The following is a 19,516-nucleotide window of genomic DNA, read 5'->3' as shown; positions in this document are numbered from 1 at the left end:
GAGGCAGGTGGATCACGAGGTCAGGAGTTTGAGACCAGCCTGGCCAATATGGTGAAACTCTGTCTCTACTAAAAATATAAAAATTAGCTAGGCTTGGTGGCACGCATCTGTAGTCCCAGCTACTCAAGAGGCTGAGGCAGAAGAACCACTTGAACCCGGGAGGCGGAGGTTGCAGTGAGCTGAGATTGTGCCATTGAACTCCAGACTGGATGACATAGCGAGACTTATTCTCAAAAAAAAAAAAAAACCATAACCACTCTCCTTAAATCACCTGGTTAAATCACACTTGAATGAAATAATACAATAATTTAAAAAGATGAAAAATTATTTCCAAACAAATGCAATCACACACTAGTGTTGGGTTTATTTTTCTGCCTCCTCCTACTGTTTATTCTTTTCTCCCAAGCATCACTTTATTTTCTGGGTTGTTTCATTCTCTCATTCAAGAAATATTTATTGGTGATATATTATGTTTTGGTAATCATTCTAGATGCTAAGGATTGATAGAGAATAAAGCAACTAAAAAACCCTGCCCTTGTAGCTTTTACATTCCAGTAGAGGGTCATCAAAGATAACCAACCCTTATATTGTTATATATTACATAGCATGTTTCAATGTGATAACTGCAGTGGAGAAGAAAAGGCAAGGGAGATAAAGGGGAATTGCAGGAATGGGTAGAAAGGTAGCAATTTTATCCAGAGTGATGGTATACAATCTCACTGAGAAGGTGATAGTCTTGAAGATGGTGTAGGGATGAGTAATCTGGCTATCTAGGGAAAAGTATTCCAGACAGATGGCACAGGAAACTCAAAGTTTCTAAGGTAGGAGCATGCTTGGAATGCTTGAAGGAAAGCACAAAGGCCAGTGATGCAGTGTGGCTGTTACACAAGTAATGAAAGGAAGGGTAGAAAGAGATAAAGTCAGCTAGATAATGGAGGACCAGATCACGTAGGAACTTTGGCCACTACAAGGAAATTTGCTTTAAACATTATAGATATAAAATGCACATAATGTAAAATTCACTATTTAACCATTTTAAAGTGTACAAATAAGAGGTCTTTACTATAGACACAATGTTATGCAATCATTGCAACTTTCTAATTCCAGAACATTTTCAGCACTGTGAAAAGAAACCTTGTGCCTCTTAATTCCCCCTTTTCTCCTTTCTCCCATTCCCTGGCAACCACTACTCTACTCTTTGTCTCTATGAATTTTCTTATTCTGGATGTTTCGTATAAATGGAATCATACAGTGTGTGGTATTTTGTGACAGATGTCTTTCATTTAGCATAGTGCTTTCAAGGTTCATCCATGTTGTAACAGGTATCAGTACTGTATTACTTTATATGACTGAATATATATTCTATTTATAGAAATACTACATTTTATTTATCCACTTATCCATTCAGGTTGTTACTACCTTTTGACAATTACGAATACTGTTGCTATGAGTATACATGTATGGGTTTATGTTTATACGTATATTTTTAGTTATTTTTGGTATATATTTAGGACAATCTCTGGGTCATATAGTAACTTTGTATTTAACTTGAGAAGCTACTAAATTTTTCCACAGTGACAGCACCATTTATATTACCACCAGTAACATATGAAGATTTCAATTTCTCTGTATTCTTACTGACATTTGTTATTTTGTTTTATTTTTAATTTAATTTAATTTTTTATTATTATAGCCATCCTAGTGGTTGTGAAATGGTATTTCCTAGTGGTTTTGATTAATGTTGAGCATATTCATTTGTTTATTGGATCATTTATATACCTTATTTCAAGAAATGTCTATTGAAATATTTTGCCCATTTTTTGATTGAGTTGTCTTTATATTGTAGATTTGTAAGTGTTCTTCATATATAATTGATACTAGACCTATATCAGATACATAATTTACAAATATTTTCTCCCATTTAATGGATTGTTTTCTCACTTTTTGGTAGTAATTTTTTACAAAAAAATCTTAATTTTGATGCAGTTCAACTTAATCTATTATTTATTTTGTTCCTTAGGCTTTTATTTCCATTTTAAGAAACCATTGCCTAATACAAGGTCACAAATATCTATGCCTATAGTTCCTTCTAAGAGCATTACAGTTTTACCTCCCACATTTAGGTTACTGATCCATTTTGAATGGCATATGGTGTGAGGCAGGGGCCCAACCTCAGTTTTTTTGTTTTTTTTTTTTGCATGTGTATACTCATTTGCCCTAGTATCATTGTTGAAGAAACTATTCTTTTCCCATTGAATGGTCTTGTCACTCATGTTAAAAATAAATTGGCCATAAATGTATGGGTTTCCTTCTGGACTCTCAATTCTATTTCATTGATCTATGTCTATTCTTATGCCACACTGTTTTTATTACTGTAATTTTTTAGTAAGTTTTGAAATCAAGAAGTGTGAGTCCTCTAACTTTATTCTTGAATCCTCTAACTTTATTCTTCTTTTTCAATATCATTTTGGCTATTTAGTATCCCTTTATTTTTATATACATTTTAGGTAAGCTTAGTTATTTCTATTAAAAACTCAGTTAAAACTTTGATAGGGATTCCACTGAATATGAGGAGTAATTTAGATAGTATTTCCATCTTAATAGTATTAAGGATTCCAACCATCAAACATGGGCTGCCTTTCCACGTACTTAGGTATTCTATTTTTTTCCAACATTGTTTTGTAGTTTTCAGTGTACAAGTCTTACACTTTATTGGTTAAATTTATTCCTAAGATTTTATTCTTTTTCATGCAATTTTAAGTAAAATTGTTTTCTTAACTTTAGATTGTTCATTGCTAGTGTATAGAAATTCATTTTGGGTTTTCTTTGTAGATATTTTAAGGTTTTCTATGTACAAGATCATGTCATCTATGAATAGAGGTAGTTTTACTTCTGCTTCTCTAATCTGTATACCTTTTATGTTTTTTCCCCCTGCTTCATAGTTCTGGCTAGAACTTTCAGTACAATGATCAATAGCAGCAGCAAGAGTGGACATTCTTGTCTTGCTCTTGATCTCAGGGTGAAAGCTTTCAGTTGAAGATTGGTCTTTACATGGGGCAAAATTGAAAGCCACTGTGGTATTTGGAGAACAGTGATGTGATCTAACCTCTACCTTGAAAGCATGTTGCTACCTTTTTTATGTTTTAAATGATTACAGTTTGTAAACAGAAGGCTAAAAACCTTGGTAAATTTAATAAGTAGGTATTAGAAATCTGACATGGTACATTAAATTTAAATTACCTAATAATATTACTACACAAAACTGTTTAATGCATATGTCTCAATTCTAAGTGCTATAAAATTAGTTCAAAATTGAATATATAGTTTTCTAGTCATACACACAGTCTTAGCAATATTTGGGCAGAAATAAAAAATATATAATTGCTGCAGTGTCCTGTAAATACTATGCAATTTTTAATACTTAGCTCTTTACAATCAAAGACAATATTTTCTACCAGGTGGCAAAAGTAAACCTTAAACAATCTTGATGCTGATAATGTCTTTGCCAATTAATAGCTATATGATTCTAGCAAGTGACTTTATATCAATGAGCTAGTTTTCTCCTTTATAAAATAAGAACTTTAATGTTTTTCTCATAGTACTGTACTGAGGATAAAAACAGAGAAGTGGATACAAAATGTATTTGAAAATTAAAAAGGACTAAACAAATTTAGGATGTTACCATTATCTTGCACCTTTTAATTTTTTGCCATGCATTTGTTTTATTTTGTAATTATTTATGCTTACCTTTGAGATAATGCATTGTTATACCTGATAGCTGATTCATATAACAGTAATCATGTTTAGAATAAGGACCTATGAAACTGGGAAGCTAGATTGTTGGACTAACTTGAGAGATCCACTCTATATGAAGGAAATTTTAAAATAGCAAAAATTAATGAGACATAAACGTAGTGAAAGAAATAGTCTTTATCTCATTTTGAGTGATGCATCATCTATCATTTTAAGTGTGCTGTATACATGTATCTTGCAAAATACACAGACTACTTGGCATTTATTCATTTGTATGTTTCAGTGATATTTACATCAGAATTTATAAATCATCATTTTTGGTGACACTTTTTTTATTAGCATCTCAGAAATCTTAACAGGATATATCTCCAATAGAGACAGAGTATCTGTGATGATAGTACCTTCAAAGATAGAGAAGAGTTTCTTCAAAATCTTATTGACTGGTTAATCATATTGATCCATCTGGACTAACTGATTAAACTATCCTTAAAAGGAGAAGCTCACAAAATTTCTCTCCCTATAAATCTGTAATTTAAAAGGGAAAATAAGACATGTGTCTCTTACTCTTCTCTTTCCTTTCTAATTCTGTCTTATCTTGAAAAAAGTTAATACGCAAATACAAATAATTTCTATCTCATTCAGATCTATTCAACTTAAGTTAATTAAACTTCCAGGCTAAGGAAACATTTATTAACTCAGATTGATAAGTCAGCCAGAAAGGAAACTGTTACTGGTGTTGAAATTATGTTTTGAAAGTTAGGTCATAGTGGAATTTTTCTGAAGTGTTAAAGAAAAGCAAATAACTACTGAAATTATGGCATTGCAGTGCTAGAAATGCACATATCACGTGTTGTGTGAAACAAAATACATTATTTTTTTCAATGTCTAAGCATTCTTCAAGAATTCCTCCAACACTTAGAATTATGTGTACACTTGAATTATCTAAGTGAATTTATTTTGGTGAAAAGCATTGTATTTTTATAAAACTGAGTTCTATCCAGGGTTGTTATCTTGATGAGCTTCTGAGAAAAGATGATTTCACTGAACCAAATCATACAGTTCAACTCCATTAGCCAATCTGCCCAATCCTTGATCATTTATCTTTTTTCCCCAGCAAGTTAAAAAAAGTTTTTAATTAGCCTTCTCTGGAAATGTCCTCAATTAGGGGTGACATATGGGAGCAGATTGAAATCTTAAAGAGAGAAATACATACATACGTTTCTTATTTATTCATTCTTTCATTCAGTTATTTATTTTGTTTTTATTGAGGTAAAGAATGGACAAGTTGAATAAAAGAGGAGACGAAAAAAAAAAAATCATGAGTCCTTGCTGTCTTTGTACAGTTTCCTAATGTGTGGTCCAAGGGCATAAAAGAAAGCACAAAGCCTCCAGATCCACAACTACCATTCATTTCTTTGCCTCTCCATCTCTCCTCTGGAGGTGCAGGTAGTGACCATGAGCACTCTCCTCAATAAAACCATGACAGACCTGTCCAAGGAGGTAAGGCCTTCATGCTAAAAATAACTTGACAAGGTCAATACATTGTCTGCCTGCCATGGTCTCAGGCTGAGTCCTCAGATACCCTGGGACCTGTTTCTTCTCACCCAGTTTGACTTCTGGCTCTGACTTCTTTCCCCAGTCCTGTGAATTGACTGTTGTGTCCTGGCTGTGATCTTGACCACTTGGCAACAGCCTTTCAAGTATCAGGCTTGATTTGCCTCACACACTCTTGTCTACTCAGACATTTGACTCAACACATTCAGTCCTGGACTGCTAGCATTCTTGGCCTGGCTTCTTCCCTGGGCAAGAAGAATCTGCCAGTAAGGATGTGAACAAAATTAGTCTCACATCCATGATAAGGCTTTTTCATTGCTAGAGAAACATTTTTAATATAACCTACTTTTGCTATAAAACACATTTATAGATAACATGATATACAACAAATAAGATCTTATGTACCAAGAAAATTAACCTAATTTTAAAACATGACCCATAAAGCAAAACAATTTACTCACAGTGCTAGCTTTTAAATTTCACAGTTGGTTTGTTGTTAAAGGTAACAGAGATATTGATAATAAAAAACAACTATACAAATATGTTTCCTGAATAAAACAATGACTCTATTCTAAAGCTTAATTGCGAATTATATTTTAAACATTATCTTATCAAAATTAATGGTGAAATATTAGAACTTCTATTTATATCAAATGGGCTCCAATATGATGTGATTTAACTCATGTAACGAGATCCCAATGAGTGAGATGAAATAGAAATGCCAGCATCCTTTGAGAGGTCAGTCATATGGGACTAGATTTCTATTTTTTTATTTTGTGGCTATAAAAATACTTAGCATTTTACAGGGTAAGAATGGCCAGTATAGACAGTTTCAGAGATAATACAGATTTATTTTGAAATTAATTCTTAGCATACTTTATTAATACAACTCTGCCCTAAAATATATGTATCTTAAAGTATTGAATTGAAAATTGATTGACAGAACTAACCATTAAGTCATTTTTTCTTAAATATATACTTAAATAATTAGATTTAAAGTTGCTTAATGCTAAAATAAACAATGTTTGGATGAAGCCTAAGAAAATAAAAATTATTATTTCATATCTTTTTGGAAAAAAAAGAGAGATTGACTTTTTAAAATGTTTAAATTAGTGCTTTGACGAAATTGTGACACAATTACAATGAATGTCTTCTCAAATGTGAAAAGAATATACATAGTTTGGCAAATTTTTGTACAAGGGGCAGTTTGCTGTAGTTTAGAATTTCTGGAGTTATGTGATAGCTAATGGGAATAAGAGGAGAGATCAGTTTATATTTGGAATTTCATGAAAATCCAGTTTATATGGTTTCTGAAGACAAAAAGGGAATCTTGGCTTCTTAGAAAGAGGTCTGTTGGTTTTGCTGGGAAAGAGACACATTTGTTCCAGAATTGTATCATATTATTTTCCAAACAGCTCTAAGAGTTTTTCAGTGGCCAACCTTTCTGTAAATAATCAGTAGACTTTTGATATCTCCTATTCTATATTTATTAGTATGTTTTCTCTAATATTTATTTATCCTCCAGCTCTGAAAAAATTATCTTTGACTGAAGATAACACAACATGGAAACTACTTTGAAGAGAGAAATTCTATCAAGAAATCATTGTGTTATGTGTTGACCCCTATTTTTCTTCCTTCTTTGCAGAGAGAAAAATAATAATACATTGCTGTTTTGAGTGAAATGATGGGTAGTTTGAGTTTTAACTCAGCTTATAGTTGAAATTGAATGCTCAGGAGTTGCTGAAAAATTATTGGTTAAAAAATGGTTTCTCAATTTATGTAATTTTTCTCATTTCCTTTTCTATACTTCCATCCTCTTTGTCAACCATTTTCAATGATTTATCCAGTGGAATTTACTCCCTGAAAACTCCTTTTCTAGTTCCCTGAAATATGAAAAATCCTTTAATCTAGATGTCTGAGCAGTATATTGTGACAAGTGCATATCAGTTACATCATGGTATCTTTCTGGTGATTAAAACATTTTCTGCATAGTTAATCTATGAAACACTAACATTGTAATGAAAAATGCTAAGTATTATCACTCTTGCACATATAATAAAATGCCTGAGTCCAGATGGGATAATGTTCTAAATTATTTCCATACTAAATATTTTATCATTGCACCCTTTATTGTGGGAGCTTATTTTCTTATCTTCAGGACAGCTCTATGGTACAAAAAACTGAAGAGCTGGCTGTTGTTTCTTCATTTTCATTGTATGTGCTGCCCAACAAGATTCTAGAGCAAGTATTTGTGTCCTAAATAACTTGGCATGGCTATCTTCACCTTTTACAGTCCCTACTCATTCTAAATTATCAGTCAGAGGTAAGCTTTCTCTCACTTTTCGTTCAACTTCAACTAGTAAAAGCTTTCAAGATTCATGATTTATCATGTCATAATTCTAATAGTTAGATATCATGGATAGTAAGGACACATGACAAACCCTTACTTTTAACCTAAAGCACATGGCCAGCAGGAAGAATTCCATTACTATGTGTGTTAAACAGATGAACTACCAAAGGCAGTCATTGAAAAACCATACCTTGATTTCTTGCCAGATTTCAAACTGAGCTTTCCAATACACAGTTCTTCTCATTAATGAAACAGAAACTGTTACTGCAGCATGCAGTACTTTTTTCCTCTGATAGCTGTTGGAACAGGGGTGCTATCATTCATAGATTTTGGAGGGCTTTCTTTTCTTTCATTCTGCCCTACTGGAGGAAAAATAAAATCTCTATTAGAAGCATGAAAAGGCAGTTTCCTAACCTAGCGGCATCCAAATCACTTATAATACCTTCGGAGTAAATTGAGTTTCTTTTTGTCTTCCTTTTCCTTTCCCTTTTGTAATATCTATCCAGAAGCTCACGAATTTTGATAAAACTCACCCATTTGTCTTGGTGCTTATCAATTGTATGTACAATAGCCAGACCCACTCAATTAACTGGAACAAGGCCTAACAATCTTACCTTCTCATGAACTTAGGTTCGGATTAATTTATTTTGGCTTAAATTATATTTGGAGAGGATGAACTGTGATTTATACTAAACATCTGTGAACAAAGTGGAAAATTAATTCCCCTAGAAATATATAAACTCTAATTTAGGGAAAGAAAAGTTTATTCTTACAAAAGAAACCCTGGTTTAACTGATCAATAGAAGGTTATTTAGGCTCCCACTAGTATTTTTCTCTGCTCCAAAGATCAGAATGTGTCTCTATCCTTCCTCATTTGTTATCAAAAAGTGCATCTCTCAATGGAAATGTTTGTTGTTTAGGCTGGGCACGGTGTGGCTCACGCCTGTAATCTCAACACTTTGGGAGGCTGAGGAGGGCAGATCACCTGAGGTCAGGGATTCGAGACTGGCTGACCAACATGGTGAAACCTCATCTCTACTAAAAATACAAAAATTAGGCAGGTGTGGTGGCAGCTACTGTAATCCCAGTTACTCAGGAGGCTGAGGCAGAAGAATCACTTGAACCCAGGAGGCAGAAGTTGCAGTGAGCCAAAATGGTGCCACTGCACTCCAGCCTGAATGATAGAGTGAGACTCTGTCTCAAAAAAAAAAAAGTTCGTTGATTAGGTAGTATCTAAACATTTTTAAAAGAATTTTCTAATTTTTTTCAGGTTTCTCCCTTAGAGTGACTAGCTTCCCTTGGCTTCCCCTGGCTTGCCTGGGATGTTCCAACTTTAGCACTGAAAGTCCCATGTCGCAGGAACTCCCTCAGTTCCCTCAGGCAAACAAGGACACTGGTTACTCAATCTCTCATTTCCTTCTTCATGCATTCATGACTTGCTATTTAAATAACATTTAGCTTTACAACTGAGACCAGTTAATCTAAACCGGAAACTAATTGACAGATCTGTCAGTGGTGGTTCTTGAAGTGTGGTTCTCAGAGCAGCAGCAGCAGCAATATCTGGGAACCTGTTAGAAATGCAGATATTCAGACCTCACCCTATACATACTGAATCAGAAACTCTGGTGATTCAGCTGGGGCTGGGCAGTCTGTGTTTTGTTAAACTCTTTGGGTGACTCTGATGCATGCTAAAGTCTCACAATCACTAGTTTATAGTAATAGGATTCGTGAAAGTTCCCCAATGTCATGGCGCCATGATAGGGGGGTGTTTTGAGAGTCAAAGGAGCATAAAGAAAAGAATGAAATAAATATTATTTGAAAATTTATAAGAGGAAAATGATTAAGGTTGAAAACTTAGTTTAGGAGGTCAATGATATGCTTTTTTATTGCTATGCCAATTTTCAGTCTAGCACCTACCTGACAGGGATATAACTCCAACTTTTGAAAGATAAGCAAATGCCTAACAAATGTGATGGCAGCAGCATCCATGTTTATCAATTACCAACTGTCTGGCAGACGCTGTTCTAGTTATGTTATGGAGTATATTTATATACTAAATGAGTAGAAAATATAATCCTCATTGACTTAGAAATTAAGGTATTGGCATGATGAGACATTGATATAGATTGCTGAGGTGATTGTTATCAACTAAGGACAATGCTGTGATATTAAATTAGGCTAATAAGACATGCCAGGGCTTCTTTCCTAGAATGAGTCCCTAATTTATGGATTCTAAAGAAAGGAAAGAGGGCAATTTAGCTGGCAGAGGAAAAAAGTAATAATACTAACTCTAATCAGCTTATCTCTCTTTAAATAGAGACCTTGTATTCTGAGGGCGAGCTTAAGTCAAGCCGCCTGATCAGTCTTGTAACCACTGGAGAGATGAGCAGTGTTTGGACATGTCCCTAATACTATTATTGTCAGTCACCCTTTTACATCTGCCTTTTTCTGTTGGCTTCTTTCTTTTTAGGTTGTGGGGGAGACCATTGTCTAGAGAGAATATGCGCTTTGACTTGGTGAAATCCCAGTTTAATCTAGAAAGGTCCATTTTGAGGTTAAGAGCATTTCGGAGATGTGGAGGTTGAAGATATACAGTAGGTCTCAGCTTTGGCCGGCCAATATTGGAACCTACTTACCTCCTCTGGGGGACTGGACAATTCGTGTCAAGACTGTGTGCTTCAGGAGCCTCTGCTTCTTCCTCCTGCATGGTCCAATTTTGCTGCCCCTTCTTCATCTCATTAGCTCAACCCTCAGTTGCCTGACCCAAGTCAAGGTGTGTGACCTGGTCCTGATCACCACCTCTTTTTGGGGGCTTCTGCAACTGTGCTCTGTCCTGGCAACCTGATTCTCTAGTCTGTTTATCCCCAAATTTGAATGAGTAATAGGAATTGCCTAAATTTTGGATAAATTATCCTACAAAAAGCATTCTCACATTGCCCTCTCAAATCACATGATCTTTGTAGAAAATGGCAAGTCCCTATGAAAATAATTGATCTTTGGCATCAATAGGGAAATTCAGCTGGGCGCAGTGGCTCACACCTATAATCCTAGCACTTTGGGAGGCCGAGGTGGGTGGGTCATTTTAGGTCAAGCATTCAAGACCAGCCTGGCCAACATGGTGAAACCCCGCCTCTACTAAAAATACAAAAAAATTAGCTGGACATGGTGGTGTGTGCCTGTAATCCCAGCTACTCAGGAGGCTGAGACAGGAGAATTGCTTGAACCAGGGAGATTTAGCTTGCAGTGAGCCAGGATTGTGCCACTACACTACAGCCAGGGTGACAGAGTGAGGCTCCATCTCAAAAAAACAAAAAAAGACCAGGTGCAGTGGCTTGTGCCTATAATCCCAGCACTTTGGGAGGCTGAGGTGGACAGATCCTCAGGTCAGGAGTTCAAGACCAGCCTGACCAACATGGTGAAAACCCTTCTCTACTAAAAATACAAAAAAATTAGCAGGGCGTGGTGATGCGTGCCTGTAATCCCAGCTACTCAGGAGGCTGAGGCAGAAGAATCGCTTGAACCCAGGAGGCAGAGGTTGTAGTGAGCCGAGATTGCACCACTGTACTCCAGCCTGGGTGTCAGAGCGAGATTCTATCTCAAAAAAAAAAAAAAAAAAAAAAGAGGGAAATCCAGAAGTTAAATTTTTTTAAATGGGCTCTGCTTCTTCCTTAATATTTTTCATTGGAATAATTTATGGTCTAATTTGCATGTAATATATGTAGCACATAGTGAGTTCAACAGATAACCATTATCTATGTATATGAATCTATTCTCGATGTAGTTGCCTGAAACAGATAATAAATTGGACAGCTTTGAAAATCATCTCAAAAGTTTCAGTTCAATATTTTTGTTTTGTAAATTTTAAAATCTCCTTTCTAAAATTTTTAATGCATACAAGGCTTGGGAAATTTAGTTCAAAAAATGTAAATGTAGAAAGAAATCGTATAGTCACCCAATCCCTTAGAACATTAGAGTTTCTTGCAGGCTACTATGGGGAAGAACTTGTCACTTGATGAAAAGTATACGTGATTACTTTTTGCATGGAACTACCAAGTCACAGACCATTAGAGACACAATGAAATCAGTTTGAAGTACAATTCATCTTTCTAATATTTTCTAGTAATACTTCTTCCAGCTTATTCTTCTCAAGGACAGGGAATTCATTGTTCCCTCCACTCTTTATATTAGAGTCCTATTACTCTTGCATATACAACTTATATTGCATTTATTTTTTACCTCCTGTAATTAACACAACATCCTGTATATGGATGGGTCCTATAAGACAGACCCCCAAAATTTTCAGGGCCAAGTGTACAAATGGAGACTATATGCCATATATCTAAATATGTATCAAGTTTTACCCAGCAACTCCACACTTTGTTCCCCAGGAATTGTCTTTGTGACCTGAAGAATAAAGAATCCCCTCACCTGAATCAGCCTTGAGCCTAGTAGTAAAGCAGATTTGTAAGAACAGAGAGGAAGCTGTGCCCAAAGCCAGAACTTCTGGCTGGTGACTGGACCCACCCAAACCAGGTACCCTGCAAAGTGGAGCGGAGCACTTGATTTCTCCCCAGCCTCATTTGGTGGCCGTGGGATTTCTAGGCAGTTTAAAGCGCTTTCTACAGCTCTACCACTCTAGCAGATGGGAGTGAGGAATTTAGGGCAGGGGGACTTTTTCTGCTTAGACACATATTTTTGTGATTTGGGGGTGGCCAAATGTGTACTGTGTACAAAAACAGCCACTCTTTCTCTGGTTTCCAGATAGAAGTTGTGGTATCTTCCAACCTCTCAACACACACACACACACACACACACACACTCTTATGCACAGATATACACATATAGCCATACATGCACATACATACACGTAGACACATACACTCATAAGTGCACAAACACACACTTATAAACTCCTAGCTCTGTACTCTGGCCTTTGGGGCACCCAGTTCAGTTCTCACTTCCTTTTCCCATAATTCCCCTCTGCTCCATTGGTTACAGAACACTGTAGAAACTTTTTTTATTTTACAAGAAAAAAAAAAAAACACAAATACTCATATAAAGGGACTTTTAAGCACAGCCCAGTACCAAGGCCATTCCTGCCTGGGTCTAAGACTGTGGTATGGGCTCAATAAATTTTAGTTAAATGAAATAAAATTGGTAGAAAATGAACCACCAGGAATAATTTCTAAAGACTTTTTTTTTTTTTGTCAGAAGCACCTTTTTATACTTCAGAATGTCAGCATATTTATGAGGAAGCAGCTGTTTTCTTCGTTTCCTAGCAAGTCTGAGTGAGACTTAAATTCACATAGGAAAGAAGAAAATAAATCAGATGTAATTCTGAGCCTTCAATCTACAGGAAAACATGATGAGCATCTTTGGGTTATAACACTAATCCCTGTTACCTGAGAGGAAACTCCAGTAACTCACCTTTGCTTTTTCCACTTGAGTTATGAAGTCTGTAAGCAGAGGAATAAATTTCTTGCTCAGACCATGTAACTTGGCTGCTCCATGTTACTATCCAAAATTCAAGTGTTGATTTTTTTTGGAATCCTTTCTTATGCTTTATGGATTTTTTTTTAAAGAAGTACTTACAGTGTTTTTATACAAGATGAAGGTCACAAATGGGCCACTTTGAATACTGACGTTTCCTTTGATTCTCAACTGAAGCCTCATTCCACAACGTATTAGCAATCTGTTTTGATGCCAAAGCCAAATAGCGACAGTTGTAATAATGAATATTTGCTACAGGGCACTGGCAGAAAAATGGCACAGAAATGCAAGCCCCAACCATCTCAAATCTTTCTTTTCTCACTGAATTTCACCCATTATTTTTAACTCCTTGTCACATATATTGTTCCAGAGTCTTTGGTGCAAAGAAATCTGAATCAGCCTTTGGGAAACAGTAAGAAAAGTGAATCATTTTCCTACTTTCTCGTCTTTTGAGGGGGAAAAAAAAGGTGCAGTTAAGTCCTGTGGTTTATTCTTACCATTCTGCACAAGAGGTTGCTTGAGAGCTATAGGTTTTCCTTTTCTTTCCTCCTTCTAAATGGTTTTGAGCAACTTAATACCTTAGCATAATGGATGTTTGGATATACATAATTAACTCTAGCTTGAGCCATGCTTAGTTTCTTTTATAGTCGAATGTTTAATATGTTATCTTTCAGCATGCATAATAAATCAAGACTAATTCAAATTATTTTATAAACAATTAAATTTTAAGCAATAAAAAATAAACGAAGAGCATGTGCAACTGAGCCAGACTGTGTTCAAATCATTTTTTTTTTTGATTTGAAAATTTGAACTGTGTTCAAGTTTGCAAACACAGTTTGAAACTTGGTATGGTATGGAGATACCCCAATTTTGTTGCTATGATGATAATAAAAATGTTGTGCACCTCTTGTTTTTCTATGAGGATTTAATGAGTTAATACTTGTAAATATTTTAAAAGTGCTTCCACGATGATTAGCTATTATTGGTAATTTATTCATTGTTTTCTCTCAATATTTATTGAGTGCCCATTTCATGCCAAGGATAAGTGCAAGAATATAGCAATGAACAAAGCAGATTAAGAATTATTAAGTTTATAATAATAGTTATTATTTCAAGTCTTTATGGGATATCTCATAAACTATTTTGTCACTAAGTACATGATCTATATTTATTGGCCTTCTTATCCCAATGGCTTGGGATAGAACTTACCACAAAATAGTTGCTTAATAAAGGTTGATGGAATAAAGTTGAGTGCATGAGTAACTGCAGTTAAGATAATAAGCACTAGATTTCGCATTGGGAGATACAATGTCAAGTCTTAGTTATTATCTCAGAGCACTATGTGACCTTGAGAAATTTTCTGAAACTTCTCTATCTAAAAATTAAGAAAACTGTGCTCTAAAGCCATGAAGGTTCTTTCTGACTATGATTCTACAAAATAACTTTAATGATGCACCATTTGTTGACTGGTTATAATTCTGTTTTTCTTAAAGTAATAAACTTTAATTTTAGAATAGTTTTAGATTTGCAGAGAAGATACGAGAATATATCAGAAAGTTCCCATATACCCTGCATCTAGCTTCTCTTATTGTTAACATCTCACATTAATATGGTACATTTGTCACAACTAATGAATCAATATTTATACATTAGTGTTAACTAAAGCCCATTCTTTATTTGATTTTCCAAGTTTTTACCTAATGTTCTTTTGCCCTAGAATCTCATTCAGGATCCTACATTACACTGAGTTCTCATATTTCCTTAGGTTCCCCTAGACTGTGATAGTTGTGCACACTTTCCTCATTTTGATAGTCTTGCTAATTTTGAGGAGTACTGGTCAGGAATTTGATAAATGTCCTTAAGTTTAGCTCTGTTTTCTGTTTTTCTCATGGTTAGACAGGGGTTATGAGCAGGAAGACCACAGAGGTAATTTTCATCACATCATGTCAAGGGTATATGCTGTTAATATTATCATTCATTTAAGATTCTATTTTAATGTGTGGATAATAATTATTTATAACTGGTCATTTAATGTACCATATTAAAGTAAACTTCTTTGCTAGATGTAATTTTGTATGCATTATATAGAACAGTTGACTTTCTTTGAATAAGCCATAATGCTAAAATATATTTACCTTACTTTCTTGGTTTAAAAAATACCCCTTTATCACTGCTAAAACAAAGGTAAGTGAAAAATCCATGACTCCTTATAAATTAATAGTATTCCTATCTTTATGGAGTCAAGTTCTACATATTACATTTAAGATAAAAATATAATGTTATATTTCTTTCACACTAACTACATGCTTAGAAAATAACAGATTTATGGTTAGCTATGTGGTCAAAAGTATTCCACAAAGTAGATGCACCAGAAGTTGAGTGTTGATATTAATTCCCCTAAGCCTGTCTCATGCAAGGAACTTGCCTTAAGAAATGTTAATACTTCACTAAGCCCTAGGCATAGAGAATCTGATGTCTCTAATCTTCTGTTGTCTTTGGTATAAATGTACGTTATTCTCTGTGGTCAGAGAAACACTAATGTAGATGTCACAGGAATTGAAAGATTCATGGTTTTGTTTATTCTATGCTTTTGTCAATAACTTGCACTATAAATAGGAAAGTTAGTTTAGGATTACTATGATCTATGCTATGTGCCATTTTCAGATTAAGACCAAATAAACAAGTCAATCCAGAGGAAAAGTTGTTAGAGCAGGGTAGTACTAGGGAAATCTTTACCCTAGTAGATTTCAATGAAGCAAATACCCACAGTATCACACTAGCTTCAGTGTGTGGCCAAACTAAGTTTAAATATAATATCTGTATTTACGGTTATCACTCCTGATAGAGCTGATCCTAAGAACAATTTAGTGGTTTTAGCCCACTGCTCCTTGTGACCTTACTGTGGAGAATCACAGTCATGGCCAAGAGTATCATTCCTAACTTTCTTTCTTTTCTTTTTTTTTTTTTTTTTTTTTTTTGCCTCAAAATCTAATTTTCTTGTTCCATGAAACACTTGGCTCTGGCTCACAATATACTACTTGTGTGTCCTTGGGACATTTTCTTAACTTCTGGAGTTTTCTCATTTTCTCAGCTCTGTACTGTGGAATTATTTTATAAATACATACAATTTATACAATATAAAAAATGGAATTGTTTTATAAATATATACAATTATTTTAAGTATATAAAACGCCTAGCAAATTAACTACTTGTTGTTTATTCACAGTTACATATACTCATGCTTTCAAACAATCATTTCTGGCATATAGGGGGCAATAAACAGCTATGGCACCATCTTAAAGTTGTTATGTTTTATTCCATCTCTAGGTTCTCAGAGATATTTTTTGCCTGTCACTTCTTATTTTAATAATGGAACCTTAACAGGCAAATAAAAACTAATCAGGGAGTGGACGTTTCAGTGTGCAAGGGAATAAATGTATTCTAATGACATAACTTAGTGTTAGGGTAATTTTATTTATTTTTCTCTAGCCATGAGACACATATTTGCAGCATGATTTTGAAAACTTGGTTGGTGAATGTTCTTTATGACACTGAAAGAGACTTACTTGATGATCTTAGCAGGTAAATAAATAAGTGATTGAAAGTGTGTGAAGTGTCAGGCAAAGAAAATAAGATCCAGATGAATTTTTTTATACAACAGCCCTTAAACAAGGATTCATTTCTCTTTTTATTGACTAGTGTTTCTGATGCCCTATTTAGAAAAGCAATAAAAAACCTCACCTATATTTTCACCCCGATGCCTGGAAGAAAGGGGATATCCCAGTTAACAGTCATTCTGTAGCTGCAGTCAACTCTTGATAGTAATGAACTAACAAGAAGTAAGTGTTTATGCAGACAACACTTAATTGCAGACAGACCATTGGTCCTTACATCCTTGCCAAGTCTCTTTATCATGAACTTTTCAACGTAGCATTAGATAGTGACCATAGCAGTATATGGAATGAGAGACAGTTTCAATAGCAGATGTAGCTGGAGAGGCAGCCTAGGAATATTTTGGAGAGGAAGTTAAGAACCAGCTGAGAGGCAAAAAAGTAGTATATGGGTAGATAGGATATGAGTGTAGAGCTTATTTGCAATTTGTTATTGGGTATGGCAAACATTGCTAACATAACAGTGACTGGCATATTTGGAAGGGGAGCTGTGCATACCCGAATAAAGTTAAGACAGGGTAGTTTTACTTTGGAGATTGATCTCTCCAGATTTAGCATCAGACTTTAGAGCCAGAAGAGTTGTAGAGTGACAGTGCCTCAACATTTTCGTGATCATTTAACTCTTAGAACAATGTGACAACAGCATGGTGTGGCCATCCTGTGAATTCCTTGTGAATAGTGGCTACTGATGTCTGAATATTTTTGCCACAAACTCCCTGCGTACAGCTTGGTACAGGGCATGTATTTAATAGATACGCCAGACTAGAATTCTTCTTCTTTTGATGTTGATGATTTTTGTACCTTGGGTTGAATTGTAACTCTTTGTAAGTAGAGCAATGATTTTCTGAACTGTTGATCTGGTCAAAGCAATTATGGCATCAGGCCTCCAATTTCTCTTTTTCTTTTTCTTTTTGCAAAAAAGAAAATATTGCAAAAGGATCTGTACCTGTTTTTTAATTTAAAAAGAAAGAATGAAAGAAAGAAGCAAAATAGACAAGTAGTAAAGAAATTCAAAGTATCTTAAAAGCATTTATCTTCTATTTTAATTGTTTAAAAATCTAGAAAAAGCCATTTAGAAATATGCATTGAGAGACTGCAATATATTATAAATATTGTTGTATTAAGGCTATGTGTTAACAAGAGAAATTTGTGGATGTTTACCCCATAGAATATTTTAAACTTGTATTTATGTTGATGTTCAAGAATCATCTGAAAGTGTTAGTTTAATACATGAAATTAAATATGGTCATCTGTGTAAATTTTTTTATGAGGTGATTGATGCGTCCTTGACAAACAGCAATTGCTAGCTGCTCTTATCATTATAAGCAGAATGCAATATTCGTGATACATTCCTGAATAGGGAATGATAATATCACTGTTTTTCCCCCTTTTTTCTGTGTTTTTCGAATACAGATGGTACTGCAGGGACACCAGCAATATCAACGACGACAACTGTGGAAATCCGCAAAAGCAGTGTTATGACAACTGAGATCACCTCTAAAGTGGAAAAAAGCCCAACGACAGCCACTGGCAATAGCTCATGTCCTTCTACTGAGACCGAGGAAGAAAAGGCAAAACGGCTTCTTTACTGTTCGCTATGCAAGGTTGCTGTCAACTCCGCCTCGCAGCTGGAGGCGCACAACAGTGGTGAGATGCAGCGATTTCTTTTTGTTTCAACAGCTCTGCAATTATCTTCTTCTGAATAGATTAGATCTTTTGCAGCAGGGGACAAAGGGGTAGAGGAAAACTGGCAATTATTACATGGAAATCATTAACCATTAAAAAATAAAAATGACAAGCAAAGTGTCATTTATATAGGGACAAGAGGTGGTTTCCAGGGCTTGAAGACCATGGGGGGTGGGTGTGTGTGTGTGTGAGTGTGTGTGTTTTTAAACATTAGGAGATAAAATGAAATATAGTCCTAAAATATGTTTTGCATTTATACGATTTCTAGTTTATATATTTCCATGCATTTGCCTCTAAGTGACATTTTCTAAAACTGTGCCCATAGTACTGTTGAAAAATGTGTAGTTACATGACTCTAAGCACCTTTGGTTAAAACCCCTCTATTTTGATTTTTATGAAAAAATAATGTTATTTGGGCTAAATCTATGGGACTGGACAATTAAACTTAAGAAAATGTTTATTGTGTGCAGCCATTCAGATGTGATTTCTAAATCTACTCTTTTTATTTAGTCTTTCCAACAATTTTGCAGTAACTTAAAAATGTTATTCTTTTCAATTGTTTGAGGCTCAGAGAAGGCACGGAACATAACCAATTAAGTTACAGAACCATGATTTGAACCCAGATGTGTCTGACTTCAACACTAATTCCCATAGCAGGGAGGAAAATACTGGAATACTGACAAGCCAGGACAAAATTCTCTCCCAATATGCTCATATATTGTGGTTCCATTTTGCTGCTCTGTATGTGTGTGTATATACATATATGCCCTCCCATCTGTGTACACACACACACACCCCCCACACACACACACGCACACACTCTCAATCAACTATCAGCTTTTCTCTAAAGACTGGATTCATTGCCAAAATCAACTTTTCTCTAAAAGACTGGGTTCGTTGCCAGGACTCTGTCAGCAACTATAATAGAAGAAGAATCATTTGTGAATCATGCCCTGAGTTAATATTGCAGCTGTATGTTGAGTCATTGACCAGCCATTGTGCTGCACTGGTA

At 35.0% G+C, this 19,516-nt stretch overlaps 1 protein-coding gene across 6 annotated transcripts in view; it reads left to right on the top strand.

Annotated features, from left to right (window-relative positions):
* ZNF385D (zinc finger protein 385D) overlaps nucleotides 1–19,516 on the top strand; it is a 963,288-nt gene that overhangs the window by 926,749 nt on the left and 17,023 nt on the right. For all 6 annotated transcript variants that reach the window (XM_017955941.3, XM_017955943.3, XM_021933870.2 and 3 more), the window contains one exon: nucleotides 18,232–18,465. In XM_017955941.3, coding sequence (XP_017811430.1) covers nucleotides 18,232–18,465 — 234 coding nt within the window. The remainder of the gene's footprint in view (nucleotides 1–18,231; nucleotides 18,466–19,516) is intronic.

This window comes from Papio anubis, chromosome 2, assembly GCF_008728515.1.
Source record: "Papio anubis isolate 15944 chromosome 2, Panubis1.0, whole genome shotgun sequence".
Lineage (NCBI taxonomy): Eukaryota > Metazoa > Chordata > Mammalia > Primates > Cercopithecidae > Papio > Papio anubis.
Note: the sequence above shows the minus strand (reverse complement) of the source record. Positions and strands in the feature narration are given on the sequence as shown.